At 46.8% G+C, this 15,920-nt stretch overlaps 1 protein-coding gene across 2 annotated transcripts in view; it reads right to left on the reverse strand.

The window, feature by feature from the left end:
* Nucleotides 1-7,595: 7,595 nt before the first annotated feature.
* Nucleotides 7,596-15,920, reverse strand: part of SMC4 (structural maintenance of chromosomes 4) — a 164,155-nt gene continuing 155,830 nt past the window's right edge. For both annotated transcript variants that reach the window (XM_069727413.1, XM_069727414.1), the window contains 2 exons: nt 9,317-9,500; nt 7,596-9,115 (listed from right to left, as the gene is read on the reverse strand). In XM_069727413.1, the coding sequence (XP_069583514.1) occupies nt 8,939-9,115; nt 9,317-9,500 (361 nt within the window). In that variant the 3' untranslated portion in view covers nt 7,596-8,938. The remainder of the gene's footprint in view (nt 9,116-9,316; nt 9,501-15,920) is intronic.

Consider the following 15,920-nt stretch of genomic DNA (forward strand, 5'->3'; position numbering starts at 1 on the left):
TGTGTGGCCAGTGGTACCACCCCCTCCCCGTGTGGCCGCCAATCCTCCTATAGCCTCCGACCGCCCACCACGCCGCCATCGCTGCACGTGGCTGCAGCACCAGCTGCAGAAGCCGGCCGGCGTCTGTTTTCCGGTTTAAGCCCCGTCCCTGCCACGTCACTTCTGGCGCCGGAAAGAGCGCACAGGGACACGTGAGGCCGAGGCCCGACCCTGGCGACTGATTCCAGTGCAGCCGGCCGACCCCGCCACGCCGAGCCCCGTGAACTGGACGACAGACGGCCGCTAAATCTGCTGAGGCACCAGGCAGGCTGAACGGACCCCAGGGGGGAGGGAGGAAAATACTCACTGATGCTGGTCTCTGGAGACGGACAACCCCCTGACTCCGCTCCACCTGCTCCTCTCACTGTCGTGGAGCCCTACCCGGACCCACCATGGCGCTACCAGGGACCACACTGCCCAAGGTAGGAGACCCCTCGCTACCTAAGTCGGACAGCCGGCCTGGGGATTCCAGATGAAATACGAATATATCTGTAGGGTATCATGTCCTCCAGGAACAGGAAACCAACTGATGCGTGGGAGAGGTGCCACTCTTATGTATCTGTAGGTTTCCTGTTCCTGAAGGGCGGATCCCCTCTCTCCGTGGTGCTGTCATGGACGACCGATAAATCCCATGTCACTGACCAATCAGCGACGGGCACAGTCCGGCAGCAAAACGGCCGCCCCTTCCTCCCCAGTCAGTGCCCGCTCCATACTCCTCCAGTCAGCGCTCACACAGGGCTATGCAGCATCAATAATAAAAAACAGTTATATACTCACCGTTTGTCGACCCCCGGATCCAGAATAGGCCTTTCCCGCTCCTCGCGACGCCCCGGTGACAGCTCCATGCATTGAGATCTAGCGAGATGATGACGTAGCGGTCTCATGAGACCGCTACGTCATCATCTCGCAAGACCGCAATGCATGGGGCGGTCACCGGGGCGAGACCGCTATGTCATCATCTCGCGAGACCGCAATGCATGGAGCGGTCACCGGGGCGTCGCGAGGAGCGGGAAAGGCCTGTTCTGGATTCGAGGGGCCGACGGAAGGTGAGTATATCACTATTTTTTTATTTTAATTTTTTAACAGGGATATGATGCCCACATTGCTATATACTACGTGGGCTGTGCTATACACTACGTGTGTGGGCTGTCATACATGCTACGTGGGCTGTGCTATATACTACTTTTTATTTTCTTTTTTTTTTTTTTTTTTTTTTAATAGGGATATGCGATCTGTGCTATACACTACGCGCGTGGGCTGTGCTATACACTACGCGGCTGGCCGCTAACAATCAGCGACAGACGCAGTCCGGCCGCAAATTGGTGCAGGATTTGAACCATGCTTCGCTAATTGGTCGCTGTTGGCCGAATCCTGTGTATTCAACGTATTATTCTAAAATCTTCATAAATAAACTACATACATATTCTAGAATACCCGATGCGTTAGAATCGGGCTACCATCTAGTTACTAATAATTATATAACATGCCATAGTAAAGAAGTACCGTATTTTCCGCTTTGTAAGACGAACTTTTCCCACCCAAAATTTGGCTGTGGCAGTGCTATACACTACGTGCGTGGGCTGTGCTATGCACTACGCGCGTGGGCTGTGCTATGCACTACGCGCGTGGGCTGTGCTATACACTATGTGCGTGGGCTGTTATAAACCAGGGCTGTGGAGTCAGAGTCATGGAGTCGGAGTTAGTTTTGGCTGGAGTCAGAAGTAATGTACAGATTCCAGCTTTAAAAAAAAAATGTATTAATATTTCATAATTGAACTTTCATATGAATTTTATAAATGTTACTCAAACATATAATGTTCTATCAAACTATGAACAACAGTGATAAGCAGTTCTGCTGGAGATAGAGACATTTCTAAAGGTACCGTCACACAACGATATCGTTAACGATATCATTGCTTTTTGTGACGTAGCAACAATATCGTTAAGGAAATCGTTATGTGTGACAGCGACCAACGATCAGGCCCCTGCTGGGAGATCGTTGGTCGCTGGGGAAAGTCCAGCACTTTATTTTGTCGCTGGATCTCCTGCAGACATCGCTGAATCGGCATGCAGGGCCGCGCTTAGTAACCCGATGTTTACCCTGGTTACCAGCGTAAACATAAAAAAACACTACATACTTACATTCCGGTGTCTGTCCCCCGGCGCTGTGCTTCTCTGCACTGGCTGTGAGTGCCGGCCAGCCGGAAAGCACAGCGGTGACATCACCGCTCTGCTTTCCGGCTGGCCGGCGCTGACAGTGCAGAGGAAAGCACAGCGCCGGAGGACAGACACCGGAATGTAAGTATGTAGTGTTTGTTTTTTTTACGTTTACGCTGGTAACCAGGGTAAAAATCGAGTTACTAAGTGCGGCCCTGCGCTTAGTAACCCGATGTTTACCCTGGTTACCAGGGGACTTCGGGATCGTTGGTCGCCGGAGAGCTGTCTGTGCGACAGCTCTCCAGCGACCAAACAGAGACGCTGCAGCGATCGACATCGTTGTCGGTATCACTGCAGCGTCGATTAGTGTGACGGTACCCTTACTTCTTCCACTGCCCTTATCTAATCTTATACTTGGTTAACCTCATGCTGCCCCAACCCCCTTACTTACAATGTATGAAACTGAAAGTGAAAATGTGTTGCAAATTCTTAGTAGTAAAGCTCCTCCTAGACTAGATGTTTGGTGTGCGTCTTCCAAGCATCTCACTGCTGCTATTCAGAAGAGGAAGACTGTAAGAAGTATTATCTTTTCAACAAACTTTGCATCAGTTAACTGTGAGTACATGAGGAATAAAAGTATTTCTGACCACTTTCTCAGTTGTACGACCTGGCAATTTTGTACAATGGTTTTTAGGAAAAACCATTGTCATTTGGATTGTGAATGCAGAATTAAAAACCTGAGAATGTCAAAGAAGCGTCACATTAAATCAGCTGTATTTGAACATTTCACCATCACTCAAGATAGAAAACATTATGTCTGTCAGTGTATGACAAATGATCCAGACAAAAACAAATGCTGTGAAGCCAAGATCAGTGCATATTCAGGCAAAGATAAAAATGCTCCTACCAGAGCTTCTAATCTAAAGAGACATTTACAGCGCTTTCATCCAGAAGTACGGAAAGCAGTGGATGAGAAAGACTGCATCCAAACCAATGAACCAGTGCCCAGCTCTTCCAGCCAAACAAAGAAGCAGAGAACTTTGCAGCCATCAGTTGCAAGATATTTTGTCAGTGACAAAATTACTGTGACAATGACAGTAGATATATTTAAAAAAACAGATCATAGAGCTTGTTGTAAAGGACAGTGTGCCTATTTCATTATTTTCACGACCAGCTTTTAGGTGTCTGAATGGGGAAATGGCCCGCAAGCTTTGTGTTTCTCTGGAGAGAGAATTAGAAAATTAGTAATCGAAGAAGCTTTTAAACAAAAGGAAGAACTTAAAAAAACTCTCAAGGGACGCTTTCTGTTTCTTAAAATGGATGCCTGCACACGTCACAGAGTGAACTATTTTGCCATCAATGTCCGATTTGTTTGTGACAAAAATGAAATAGTTACCAAGACATTGGCAGTAAAAGACACCAAAGCTCATCACACCAGTGAGTTTCTCCAGGTCTTGGTGGAAAAGGTTCTGCAAGACTATGAACTTAAAAAAGAGCAAGTTCTTTCTGTCGTAACTGACAATGCTTCAAATATGATAAGTACTATTAAACTAATGAATGAGAGTAATGATGGTGACCAGCAGCTAGAAGAACATTCTGGGTCCACAGACACAGAAATGTTTGAAATCGATGAACACAGTATTGTAACTGAGGAGCAAACTGAAGTTGCTTCAGATGCACAGCAACATGATAGTTTAGATGATCTTGTTGAAATTGAAACTGTGTCAATACGTTCTTTCATTCATCACATGCGCTGTGTTGTGCATACGCTACAGCTGGCTATAAGAGACAGTCTGCAAGAAGGACATGCTGCTGCACTGATTGGCAAGGTGAGAAAATTGGCTACTGTTGCCAGAACCCCTAAAGTTGACTCAATTTTGAAGAGACGTGCTGGAAAAGGGGCAATTATTGATCAAGCCACATGATGGGGCAGTACTTAATGATTCAGCGCTTGGTTGAACTGAAAACCTTTCTTGTAGACATGGCCAACCCTCAACTGACGCTAAATGAAAGTCAGTGGAATCAGGTGACTGAGCTGGAAAAATTGCTAGAGCACCCATTTACAGTGACTAAAAAATTACAAGCAGAGGACTTAACTCCAGGTATTTTCTTAAAGGAGTGGAAGAACCTGATGTTTCGCCTGTCCCAAAGAGGAGGGTTAATTGCAAGTGGCATTGCTACATCAATGAAACCGAGAAAGGAGCTACTATTACAAAATAACATTCTTTTGGCAGCTGTTTATGTAGACCCAATGCATCAGATTCTTCTAGATGATCAACAGCTAACTAAAGTAAAAGAAGCTCTGTTTGAAATAGCAGTAAGGATGAAAGGGTTGCAGAACAGTCAGGAGGAACAAGAAGAATTTGGTCATCCTGCCACATCTTCACCCTCAGCAACTGATGAAGAATTTAAATTCGAAAAATATTTGGATCACAAGGACTGTGCAAAGCGTTCCCGCATAGAAGAGTCATTCCCATCAAAGAACACAGCCAGTACATTTCAGCAGAATTTTTCATGTGCACTAAAAGAAATTGAGAAATTTGACCGTTCATCAAAAAGAACAGTGCAACAAGCGATTCCTCTGTATCCTGACATTGTCAGAGATGTTGCTCGAGTGGTTACTGCTTTGCCACCAACCCAATTTAGGTTGGGTTCCCATTGCATTATGGGACCGCGTTAAACGGACAGCGTTGCACAGCGAAATTAACGCCGTGCAACGCGGCCGTTAACGCGCCCATTCACGCTAATGGGAACGCGCTACACTAGCGCGTGCCATGTTCGGCACGCGCTAGCGACGCGCCGGAGATTCCTGGCGCGCCGCGGACGCTGCTTGCAGCGTCCGAGGCGCGCCCGCGGTCCGTTCCCCGCTCTCGCAGATAGGGGATCTGCGAGAGCGGGGACGTTACCGCGGCCCCATAAAAAACATTGCGTTAGTGCAATCCGTTTAGCGCTAGCGGATTGCGCTAACGCAATGTGACCCTAGCCTTAGTGTAGAGAGGTTGTTCTCTGCTCTCAAAATAATTAGATCAGATTTGAGGGCATCCATGAAGGAGGATCTGACAGAGGTAATACTTTTTCTGAGGACAAATTTATAGATTTCTTGTTATTAATTGCATAACAGTGTTTATTGCATATTTACTTACAAGAGTTTAGAAAAGTTTATAAAGTTATTTGCTATATTCTAATTGTATTCTAATACATATAGTTTTTGCTCAAAGTGGTCTGATTACTTATATGATGGTGAGAAACTGAATAAGCACGATGTTAATATTTGACAACAGTAAATTTATTGTTACGAATTCGCCATTTATGAAGGAGTCGGAACCTGATAAAATCCAGGAGTCGGAGTCGCAACTGTGGCTTACTGACTCCACAGCCCTGTTATAAACTACATGGGCTGTGCTATACACTATGTGGGCTGTGCTATACACTACGTGTGTGGGCTGTTATATACTACGTGGCTGTGTTATATGCCATGTGGGCTGTTGTACACTCCGTGGGCTGTGCTATATGCTACGTGGCTGTGCTATTTACTTCATGGGCTGTTATATACTACGTGGCCGGCCGCTAACAATCAGCGACAGACGCAGCACGGCCGCAAATTGGCTCAGGATTTGAACCATGCTTCGCTAATTGGTCAAGGCTGGCCGAATCCTGTGTATTCAATGTATTATTATAAAATCTTCATAAATAAACTACATACATATTCTAGAATACCTGATGCGTTAGAATCGGGCTACCATCTAGTTACTAATGATCATATAACATGGCATAGTAAAGGAGTACCGTATTTTCCGCTTTGTAAGACGCACTTTTTCCCCCCAAAATTGGGGGGGAATGGGGGGTGCATCTTACAATGCGGATATACCTTATTAGTGCTGCTGCTGCGGGTGTCCGATGCTTGCAGCCACACTATCCCCGGTGCTGCCGCTGCACTGTATCCCTGGTGCTGCTGCCGCGCTGTGTCCCCGGTGCTTGCTGCCGCTCTGTCCTGTGCTGTGTGGGAGGGCTCCGCAGTTCCATCCATGCTTTCCTGTGCGGTGGATTCTTTCCGGGAAAATGGCCGCCGGGAGGTCTCAGGAGATGAGATCTCAGCGCTGAAATCTCATCTCCCGTGATCTTGTTGCCAAGGTCTCTATCTGCGCATGCGCCACCTCCCGGTGGCCATTTTCCCGGAAGGAATCCACCACACAGGAAAGGATGGATGGAAATGCCGAGCTCCCCCATGCAGCACAAGACAGAGAGCGGTGGCAGCATCACCCGGTAAGAGAGCGCGGCAACAAGCATCAGGAACACAGCATGGTGGCACCACCCGGCAGCAAGGGGCAGAGTGCGATGGAAAGCTTCAGGGACACAGCATGACGGCAGCATGGGACAAAGTGCGACGGCAACACCTTCCAGCAGCAACCCTGAGACCCCGCTTCACCACAGCCATCACCCCCGGTAAGCAATAAGATACAAAGATTATAAGAAGCCCCACCAATTAACCCCTTCATGACCCAGCCTATTTTGACTTTAATGACCTCAGTTTTTTGCAATTCTGACCAGTGTCCCTTTATGAGGTAATAACTCGGGAACCCTTCAACGGATCGTAACGGTTCTGAGACTGTTTTTTCGTGACATATTGGGCTTCATGTTAGTGGTAAATTTAGGTCAATAGTTTTTGCGTTTTCAACAGCCAATCAGAGCGATCGTAGCCATGGGGGGTGAAGCCACCTCCCCTTGGGCTGAAGTAGCACTCCCCCTGTCCCTGCAGATCGGGTGAAATTGGAGTTAACCCTTTCACCCGATCTGCAGGGACGCGATCCCTCCATGACGCCACATAGGCGTCACAGGTCGGATTGGCACAGACTTTCATGACGCCTACGTGGCGTCACAGGTCGGGAAGGGGTTAAAAAAGTTTTTTTTTCTCCTATTTTGCTCCTCAAAATTTGGGGTGCGTCTTATAAAGCGAAAAATACGGTAATTTACTGTATTAGATGTAGTTATCAGAAAATAGATGTAGGATATACTAAACAAATTAAAAATCAGAAAGAAAGAGCATGCCTACAATATAAAACAAACAAACATTTGTGGGACATCCTTTGTCAAAACATCACAAACAAGCACATTATGGCAGTTTAACTGGCAGTTCTGTTTAAAGGCATAGAAATAAGAAAAAAAACCACTACAAATAGATTAATTATCTAGAGTGGTTTTTCCAATTACCATATTTTTCAGATTATAAGACATACTCCCCCAACACCCCTAAATTTTGGAGGAAAATCGGGATCTGTCTTATAATCCAAATGTAGCTATCCCCATACAGATATCCGTCTTTATATTTATAATGGAGCAAAGGGAAATCATTCTACACAAATTAAGCGCTTTTTTTTTTAACAAATGATCAAAGTCGTGGATATTTTAATGTTCAACCTTTAATGGAAATATACACATTTATATGTAAAAAAAATATATACATTAACCACAATCAACATGAGTTTATTTATCCTTCTTTAATTTCAATTTGCACTGACACCTGCAGCAGAAAAAAAACTGGATGGCGTCTATTCACCTAAATGGTTAAGAGCTTGGCAAGAAAGCCTTCAGTATGTGGAGATGATACAAGTACATAACATCCCAGAGTATCAGACCCCAGACAACGTTTCTGCTTCAAGTAAAGCAGTTTTCCAAAATGTATTTATATAATTGAAAACAACAGAGCTGGGGTTATGTTACAGCCAGTTATCACAATAGCAGCATTAGAAGAACCTATTCTTAAAGGGGTTTTACACAGCACATCAGTGTATTGTTGCAGGCCTAAACCCAATCAGAAATTCACATGGACTCCAGTTCCAGGCACATCCACACTTATTTGGATGTCACTGTGCCTGGTACTTCAGTGAACAGGCCATGGTAGTCCAGCGAGTACCACTTTGTTCTGCTCACATACCAAAGCTTGCCCATTAGTTTAAAATCAGAAATATATCCACTGGAGGGGCATTCAGGGACATTTATCAATGCATTTATGCCAGAAACTGGAGTAAAAGAAAAAGGGAAAAATTATGGCACACGCCACCTGTACAGAATTTGTGAATTTGAGCCATCTTTGTCGCTCACAAAAAAAAAAAAAGACAAATTTACTACAATTTGTATCAGAACAGTGGTGTTGATGTAAACTATCGGACAAAACGTACACCAGACCTGGCATACATTTATATTACTAGCACAGGTGCTGCATCTAATATGCACCTTTTAATAGTTCAGACGCATCTTATGCCAGTGTTTTTTTTTTTTTATGAAGACTGGTGTTCAGAATGCAAGTGATAAATCCCCCCCTCCAAGTTAGATTATAAATGCATTATTACTGGGGGTCTGGCTGCCTTGCCACAAGAACATGGGGTTTAAAGACCCTTGTTTAAAAGAAGCGTAACTGAACATATGTATGCAGCTACTGCTCCAATCACTGACTTAACCCCCTAAGCAGTTAACACATTGTTAGTCATGCTTCATTTACTTTGGATATTTTTGGACCCCCATTTGCACACTTCTGTTGGATGAGGGTTCCAGCAGTAGAAACACACCCTCAATCAAACATTCATCATCTATTTTGTGGATAAAGTGTTGGCAATGAAACAACCCGCTTTAGTTTGTACAAGGAGGCAGGGAGGAGAGGCTCCTGTGGAAGGTATGCCATTTATTCTAGTTTTGGGATTTCTGCCGTTTGGACCAGCGCCTTTGCATCATGTCCTCCGAATACTTTTCAGGCACATTGTGTTGCTCCAAGTTCAGCAAGTCCTTTTGAAGCAATCGTTTTTGGATTTGTTGCCACGCTTTTTGTTGTGTTATGAGTCTTGTAAATACCAATTAGCCTGTCAGCAATCTCGAACATGTTGTTACGCAATGATATGATTATGAACTGGGCGTTTTTAGTTTGTTCCTAAAAAGAAAAGAAAATTAATTTAAAAATATGTATAATTAGCTCTTTTGCGATCCAGGGTACACCACTGGCATTTTCAGTCACAGTTCTGATGTGGAACGCATTAAAATGGAAAAATAATTTACAAAAATGTGCAGAAAAAAAATTGACTGCCTCCACCACAGTGTTCATAAATTACAATAACTTTGAAAGGATACTTACATAAATGTAGAACGCCACTATGGACACATTTTTGAAGTCTAGAGCTGCATCTATCTCATCCATGAAGTACAGTGGTGTTGGCTTATAGTGGTGAAGAGCAAATACCAAAGCTAATGAACTCAGGGTCTTCTCCCCACCTGAGAGATTAAATATCTTCTTCCAACTTTTCTTAGGAGGTCTCACACTGTACAATAAAAAAAAAATAAAATAAGCGGTGATTCATTACATAGATACAGACAGTTATACCAGTGTTTACGTAAACAACAAAAATCTTGTAGAACCACCACAAATGGTGATGCCTGTAATTTCACCCATCTGTCGAGCATCACTAAAAACAAACTGGTCAGGTTTCCTTGCAGTTATAAGGCAACAACATAATCTTAAAGGACATAAGGCATTACAGGGGTACTACACAGCAGCTTCACAAATTATCCTCGCCTACAACAAAAACTGACTTGTGACAGGTGTGGAGAACATGACAAAGGCCAGCACTGCAGCCAAGATCCAGACACTTCCCCTGACGAAGCTGCGGAGGCAGCGATACGCGTGGGGTGCGCTCCCACCTTATCCTTCTCCTACCTCAGGGCCATTTTGGGGCTGTTATGTTCCCTGGCTCTATGTGGATTTAACCCTTATGGTGCTCTGTGCCCTTTGACATTGCTGCATCTCCATATGCCAGAATTGACGCAGGACAGGTTGCATCCACAGCTGTTATATAGCATGCTATCACATTCCAATCTCAGGACCATGTATTGCATGGATGTTTCATTTTTTGGTTATTAGCAGTGGATACTGACATATTGTGGTCGAGTCCTTTGCGGCCTGTATAGGCACATTTTTGCAGGAGAGCATATGTGACTAGGTGCATCTAGGGTAGGATATTACGGTTTTCCTATTGTATTATGGGATTGTCATTTATTATGGGATATGGTGGGTATAGGGATTTGTACATTTGTTTTTAAATGTTTTTAACATGTTTTTTGAGGTGTTTAATAAAGGTGTTTTGCTTTATGGTATTACCGATTGTCTCTATATTTTGGGTTGTGCATACCATTTTTAGTCTACCCTTTCTCTTTTCGTTTGTCAAGATCCAGACACTAGCGGGAGATCACCAAGTAGGTTATTACACAGGACAAGTGACATCAGGAAGAAGGATCACAGCTACAAGAGTCATCCCTCCCAGTATGTGAGCCCCAGGAAGGAAAACAAACTTTGTATTTGCTCCCTTACTTACGCAAATTGTCTCTTCAGAGAGGAAGAGGACTAGAACTCTAGTGCCACCTATTGGAAGTAGCAATCCTAACAGTCAATGTCGACCCTTTAACGGGCCTTCTCACATGACTTAGGATAATAGCCCCTAAGTCATGTGACAAGGCTCGTTAAAGGGTCGACATTGACTGTTAGGATTGCTACTTCCAATAGGTGGCACTAGAGTTCTAGTCCTCTTCCTCTCTGAAGAGACAATTTGCATAATTCCCAGAGGAGCATTGCGGCTTTAAGTCTCCTCACCTCGACATGCTTATGTCACTCTCCGCAAGGAGAAACGATACTTCTTGGCTCCCTTACTTACCAATGAAATAAGAAGTATTCATTAATTGTCACATCTGGGTGGGGGCGATGCAGAAGTTAGCAATAATATTTATTATTCTCCCTGCTTTAGGTCTGGTTAATTTTGACTCAAATGTATCAGCAAATGAATCATGTAAATGATCACCATTCATTTGTGGTGAACATGTAACATTTAAAAAACAGGATTTTTGGTTGGTTACCATAAAATCTGTTTCTCGGAGCCTTCATTGGGGGAAACAGGAACCATGGGGTGTATGCTGCTGCCACTAGGAGGCTGACACTATGCAAATAAAAATAAGTTAGCTCCTTCTCTGCAGTATACACCCTACCGACAGGAAGTAGGATATTCAGTTAGTGAGAAAGCAGTAGTAGAAGCAACATGTAAAAGATAGAAACTCAAACTGTAAAATATAACACAATAAAACAGAGCTGTTCAACTTGGGAGGGTGCTGTGTCCCCCAATGAAGGCTCCGAGAAAAAGATTTTACGGTATGCAACCAAAAATCCTGTTTTCTCTATCGCCCCATTGGGGGACACAGGAACCATGGGATGTCCCAAAGCAGTCCCTGGGGAGGGAACAGCAGAAAACTCCATTCAGGATGGAGAACACCACTGCCGCCTGCAAGATCCTTTTGCCTAGACTGGCATCTGCCGAAGCGTAGGTATGGACCTTATAAAATTTGGAAAATGTGTGGAAGACCAGGTTTCCGCTTTGCAAAGATGTAGGGTGGATGCCCCATGGTGTACCGCTCAGGAAACGCCTACTTCCCAGGTAGAGTGAGCCTTAATCCCAGGAGGAGGCACTCGGTTAACCCGGTAAGCTCCCAGAATAGCGGTTCCAATCCAGCGAGCAATCGTAGCCTTGGAGGCCGGCAGGCCTCTTTGCGCACCATCTGGAATGACAAACGGTCTGTCTTCCTAAAGGAAGCGGTCCTACACAAATAGATCCTCACCGCCCTGACCAGGTCTAGCCTGATCAGCAAACGCTCCAGAGAATGAGTAGGAGAAAGACAAAAGGAGGGAAGGACGATCATTGAAGTGAAAGGAGGTCACCACCCTGGGAAGAAAAGAAGGCGGAGGCCACGAAACCACCTTATCCTGTTGAAAAACCAAGAAATGGGGGCGACAGGAATGGGCAGCCAACTCTGAGACGCACCTAATGGAAGTGATGGCCACCAAAAAACGCCACCTTCCCGGACAGAACAGACCGTGAGGCCTGGTGGAGAGGTTCAAAGGGAGAAACCCCACTGAGCCTCCAGAATGAGATTGAGGTCCCAGGGATCCACAGGAGTCTGGAACGGGGAAGCCGCATGCGTCACTACCTTGAAGAAAAGTTCTGACCTGAGAACGGGAGGTTAAAGACTTCTGAAATACAATGGAAAAGACGGATACCTGGCCCTTTAGAGAACTAAGGGCAAGGCAAGCATCAGGTCCCACCTGGAGAAAGCCAACATGGAAGGATTTCCAGGTCCAGAAATAGACCCTGGAAGAAGACGACTCCCTAGCCAGGATCATGGTGCGTATCAACCGATCAGAGAAACCAGACGCTCTCAGAAATCGTGGTTTCAACAGCAACGCTGATAAATTGAGTGACCGAGAACTCTGGTGGCAGAACGGTCCTGTGGACAGTAGATCTGGCCTGTTTGGGAGCCTCCATGAGGCGTCCGCGAGGAGATTGATGATCTCTGTGAACCAGAGCCTTCTGGGTCAATCCGGTGTGATCAGAGTGACGGGCACCCCCTCCGTATTGATCTTCAACAGATTGGGAAGGAGAGGAAAAGATAGGGAAGTACGAATTGCGACCCAGGAATGGCCGAAGCATCGGCATCCACCACGAGAGGATCACATGATCTGGAATTTAACTGTGGAACCTTCCTAAACAGTTGGAATGCCATGAGATCCACGTCCGTTGTTCCCCATCAAAGGCAAATTTGATGGAAGACCTCCTGAAGCAGGGACCACTCTCCTGCCGCGATGCCCTCGCAGCTGAGAGAAACAGCGGCCCAGTTGTCCATGCCGGGAAAATGCACTGCGGATATTGCCGTAACCGTCGCCTCTGCCTGGAGGAGGATCTTGGATACCTCCGCCATTGCCAAGAGACTTCGAGTCCCTCCCTGGTGATTGACGTATGCCACCGCCGTGGCAATGGATGTTTGGACTCTGACTGACAGACCTCAGAGAAGTCTCAAGGATGCTGATCGGCAGAGAGGACTCTTGCTCCAACGAACACCCTATACACTGACTGATGGTGAAAAACCGCACCCCAGGCAGGAAGCTTGTGTCCATCGACACCACCTGCCAGGGCCGGACTGGCCATAGGGCAATTCTGGCAAATGCCAGAAGGGCCTGTCTGGTCGTGAGCCGCATTGTCTGCTATGTTAACAGAATCAGTGTTCTCAAGACACCCATACTGTTAAGAGGTGTGACAAAGCAGCTGACTCCGTCACTTTCCCCAGCAGGCCACAGGGAACATTAGAACTATTGGTCTTGTAGTAGATCTTTCTTTCCTCCATCCAGGGTAATATTAGTAATACATCCCATCTGGTGCTAGGGGATGGAAACCGCATGGGCCTGTGTGATTTCAAATGTCAGGGCTGAATTTCAGCCCCAGTCCGGCACCTGCCAATGGGCGGGAAGGAAGGACTGGCCCTGAAGAAAGAGGGGATGACAGCCAGCTGAGAGACCGTTTGACTACGGAGAGCCGAATCGGACGATACAGAGACAGCACAGACCAGTCCCACTAAAAAAGGATGGCCTGAAGTGGTCTTGAATGGAATTGCGCAAAATGGATCGCTTCCGACGCTGCTACCATTCGTCCCAGAACCTTCATTGCTGAACGGGAGGAAGGCAGACGAGGGCCTTGCAGAGAGCGAACTCCGTCCTGGAGAATTGCTCGCCTCTCCTCGACAGGTGTCGAACAGCATGCCTAAGAAGACAAGGCGCTGAATCAGGACAAGGCAAGACTTTGTTCTGTTGACCAGGCACCCGAAACGGGACAGGGAGTCGAGGACGATTGTCAGATACTCCTGCGCCTGAGAAAAAAACAGAGCCTTGAAGAGAATGTCTTCGAGGTAAGGAATGAGCACTAGGTCCCTGAACCTCAAAATGGCCATCAATGTCGCCATGATCTTTGTGGAGACCCTGGGAACGGTCGCGAGACCGAACGGCAGAGCGACAAACGGGAAATGATTCTTCTGCACCACGAAACGCAGGAGCCTCTGGAGTGCTGGGAAAATCAGAAACATGGAGATAGGCGTCTTGATGTCTATGGAGCACAGGAATTCCTGCGTTTCCATGGAAGCGATTACTGAACGGAGGGACTTCATCCTGAAATGCCGCAGGCGGACCATTATGTTCACTGACTTCAGATCTAGGATGGGCCGAACCAGACAGCCCTTCTTCGGCACTACAAAACAGGTTTGAATAGAAACCTGTGAAGCGTTCCCGCTCTGAGACGGAAACGATAACCCCTGAACTAAGTAGAGTGGGATGGACGCAAAGAAACCTGGGAACAGAGCAGGATCTTTTGGAGGGCGGGATTTGGAGAAGCGATCCCGGGGCCACGAAGCAACCCCTAACATGTATCCTGAGGATACCACCTCCTTGACCTAGGCGTTCTCCGCCGAGGCAAGCCCAAACATCCCTGAAAAATAGAAGACGCCCCGCCCAACCTGGGAGAAACGCTGGGCTCTTGACACGAGTCGTACCGAGGAAGATCTGCCGGGTCTGGACCTGGTGGACCTACCATGGGAGTTTTGGGAACGCCCGGAAGGGGTGGACTTGAAGGAAGCCCCTTTTTTTTTTTTTTTTTAAAAAAAAACCTGGTGAGTCTGGTCTGTGCTGGCCAGCAGAATCTTCCATCGCCGCGAAACGGCACAAAAGGACAAAACGGAGCGGAACTGCCTTTTCAGATGAGGCTGGCGAGGTTTGGGCTGAAGGAGGTGGTAACTCGTGCCTCTCCGTGGCATCCTTAATAATTTGATACAGATTGGATCCAAACAGACGGGCCCCCTGGAAGGGGAGGCTGGAAACGGACTTCTTTGACGACAAGTCCGCCTGCCATGCCTTGAGTCAAATATTCTGCCGGATTGCCACCCTACTGCTGGACGCCTGAGTTGCACAATACATGGCATCTAGGGAGGCAGATATCAAATATTTCCCTGCATAGGAAATCTGGTCCGCAAGGTCGGCTATTTCCCCCAGAAGTGTTCCGGCCAGGATGTCCTTACGAAGCTGTTAGGCCCCTCTAGCTATGGCCCTTGAGACCAAGGTAGAGGCAGAGGCCAGGTAGAATGCAGGAGCAGCCGCTTCAAAGGCTGACTTTGCCAGCGATTCTATAAATCTATTATTGGAATCCTTGAGGGATGCTGCATTAGAGAGCGGGAGGACCGTGTGGATGGGCAGTCTGGAGACTGGCGGGTCCACTGCCAGGGAAGAAGTCCAGTTAGCGGTGAGCTCAGGGGAGAAGGGATATAGGATGCAGAGACGCTTCCCTCTCTGAAAGCATCTGGTAGGGTTCACACTTTCCCTGGCAAGTACCTCCACATATTCACTGTGTGGGGCAAAGACTTTGGAAGTTGGTTTTGACCATCTACACAAAACCGCCTAATCTGCAGGTACTGTAGAGGTATCCGTGATGCCTAAGGTCTGGTGACCGCAACAAGGAGACTCTGTACCATATCTCTCCCGTTAGAGGCCTGTACTGAATCCAAGTCTGAATCATCCTCTGAAAAACGCGACCGAGGACGCCACGCCTGACTTGGGAGAGGAGGATCTGAAAGAGGGATCTCGCCATGCCAAAACGGAGGGCGAGATGGAGCGGGAAAAAGGACTTAGAATGGCGCTCCTTTCTGGATCTCTTGCAGTCTGTGTTGAAAAGGGGTCGGACGGAGAATCCTGTGACCCACTGGCAGCTGGGGAGCTGGAAGGGACAATATGTCAAGCACGGACACCAGGGTCTGCGACACCCTGGTGAGGTCCACCACAGACTGCGACAGAAAGGAAAACCGCCCAGGGATAGGGGTCTCGGGCTCAC

Source organism: Ranitomeya imitator, chromosome 5, assembly GCF_032444005.1.
Source record: "Ranitomeya imitator isolate aRanImi1 chromosome 5, aRanImi1.pri, whole genome shotgun sequence".
NCBI classification, from domain to species: domain Eukaryota; kingdom Metazoa; phylum Chordata; class Amphibia; order Anura; family Dendrobatidae; genus Ranitomeya; species Ranitomeya imitator.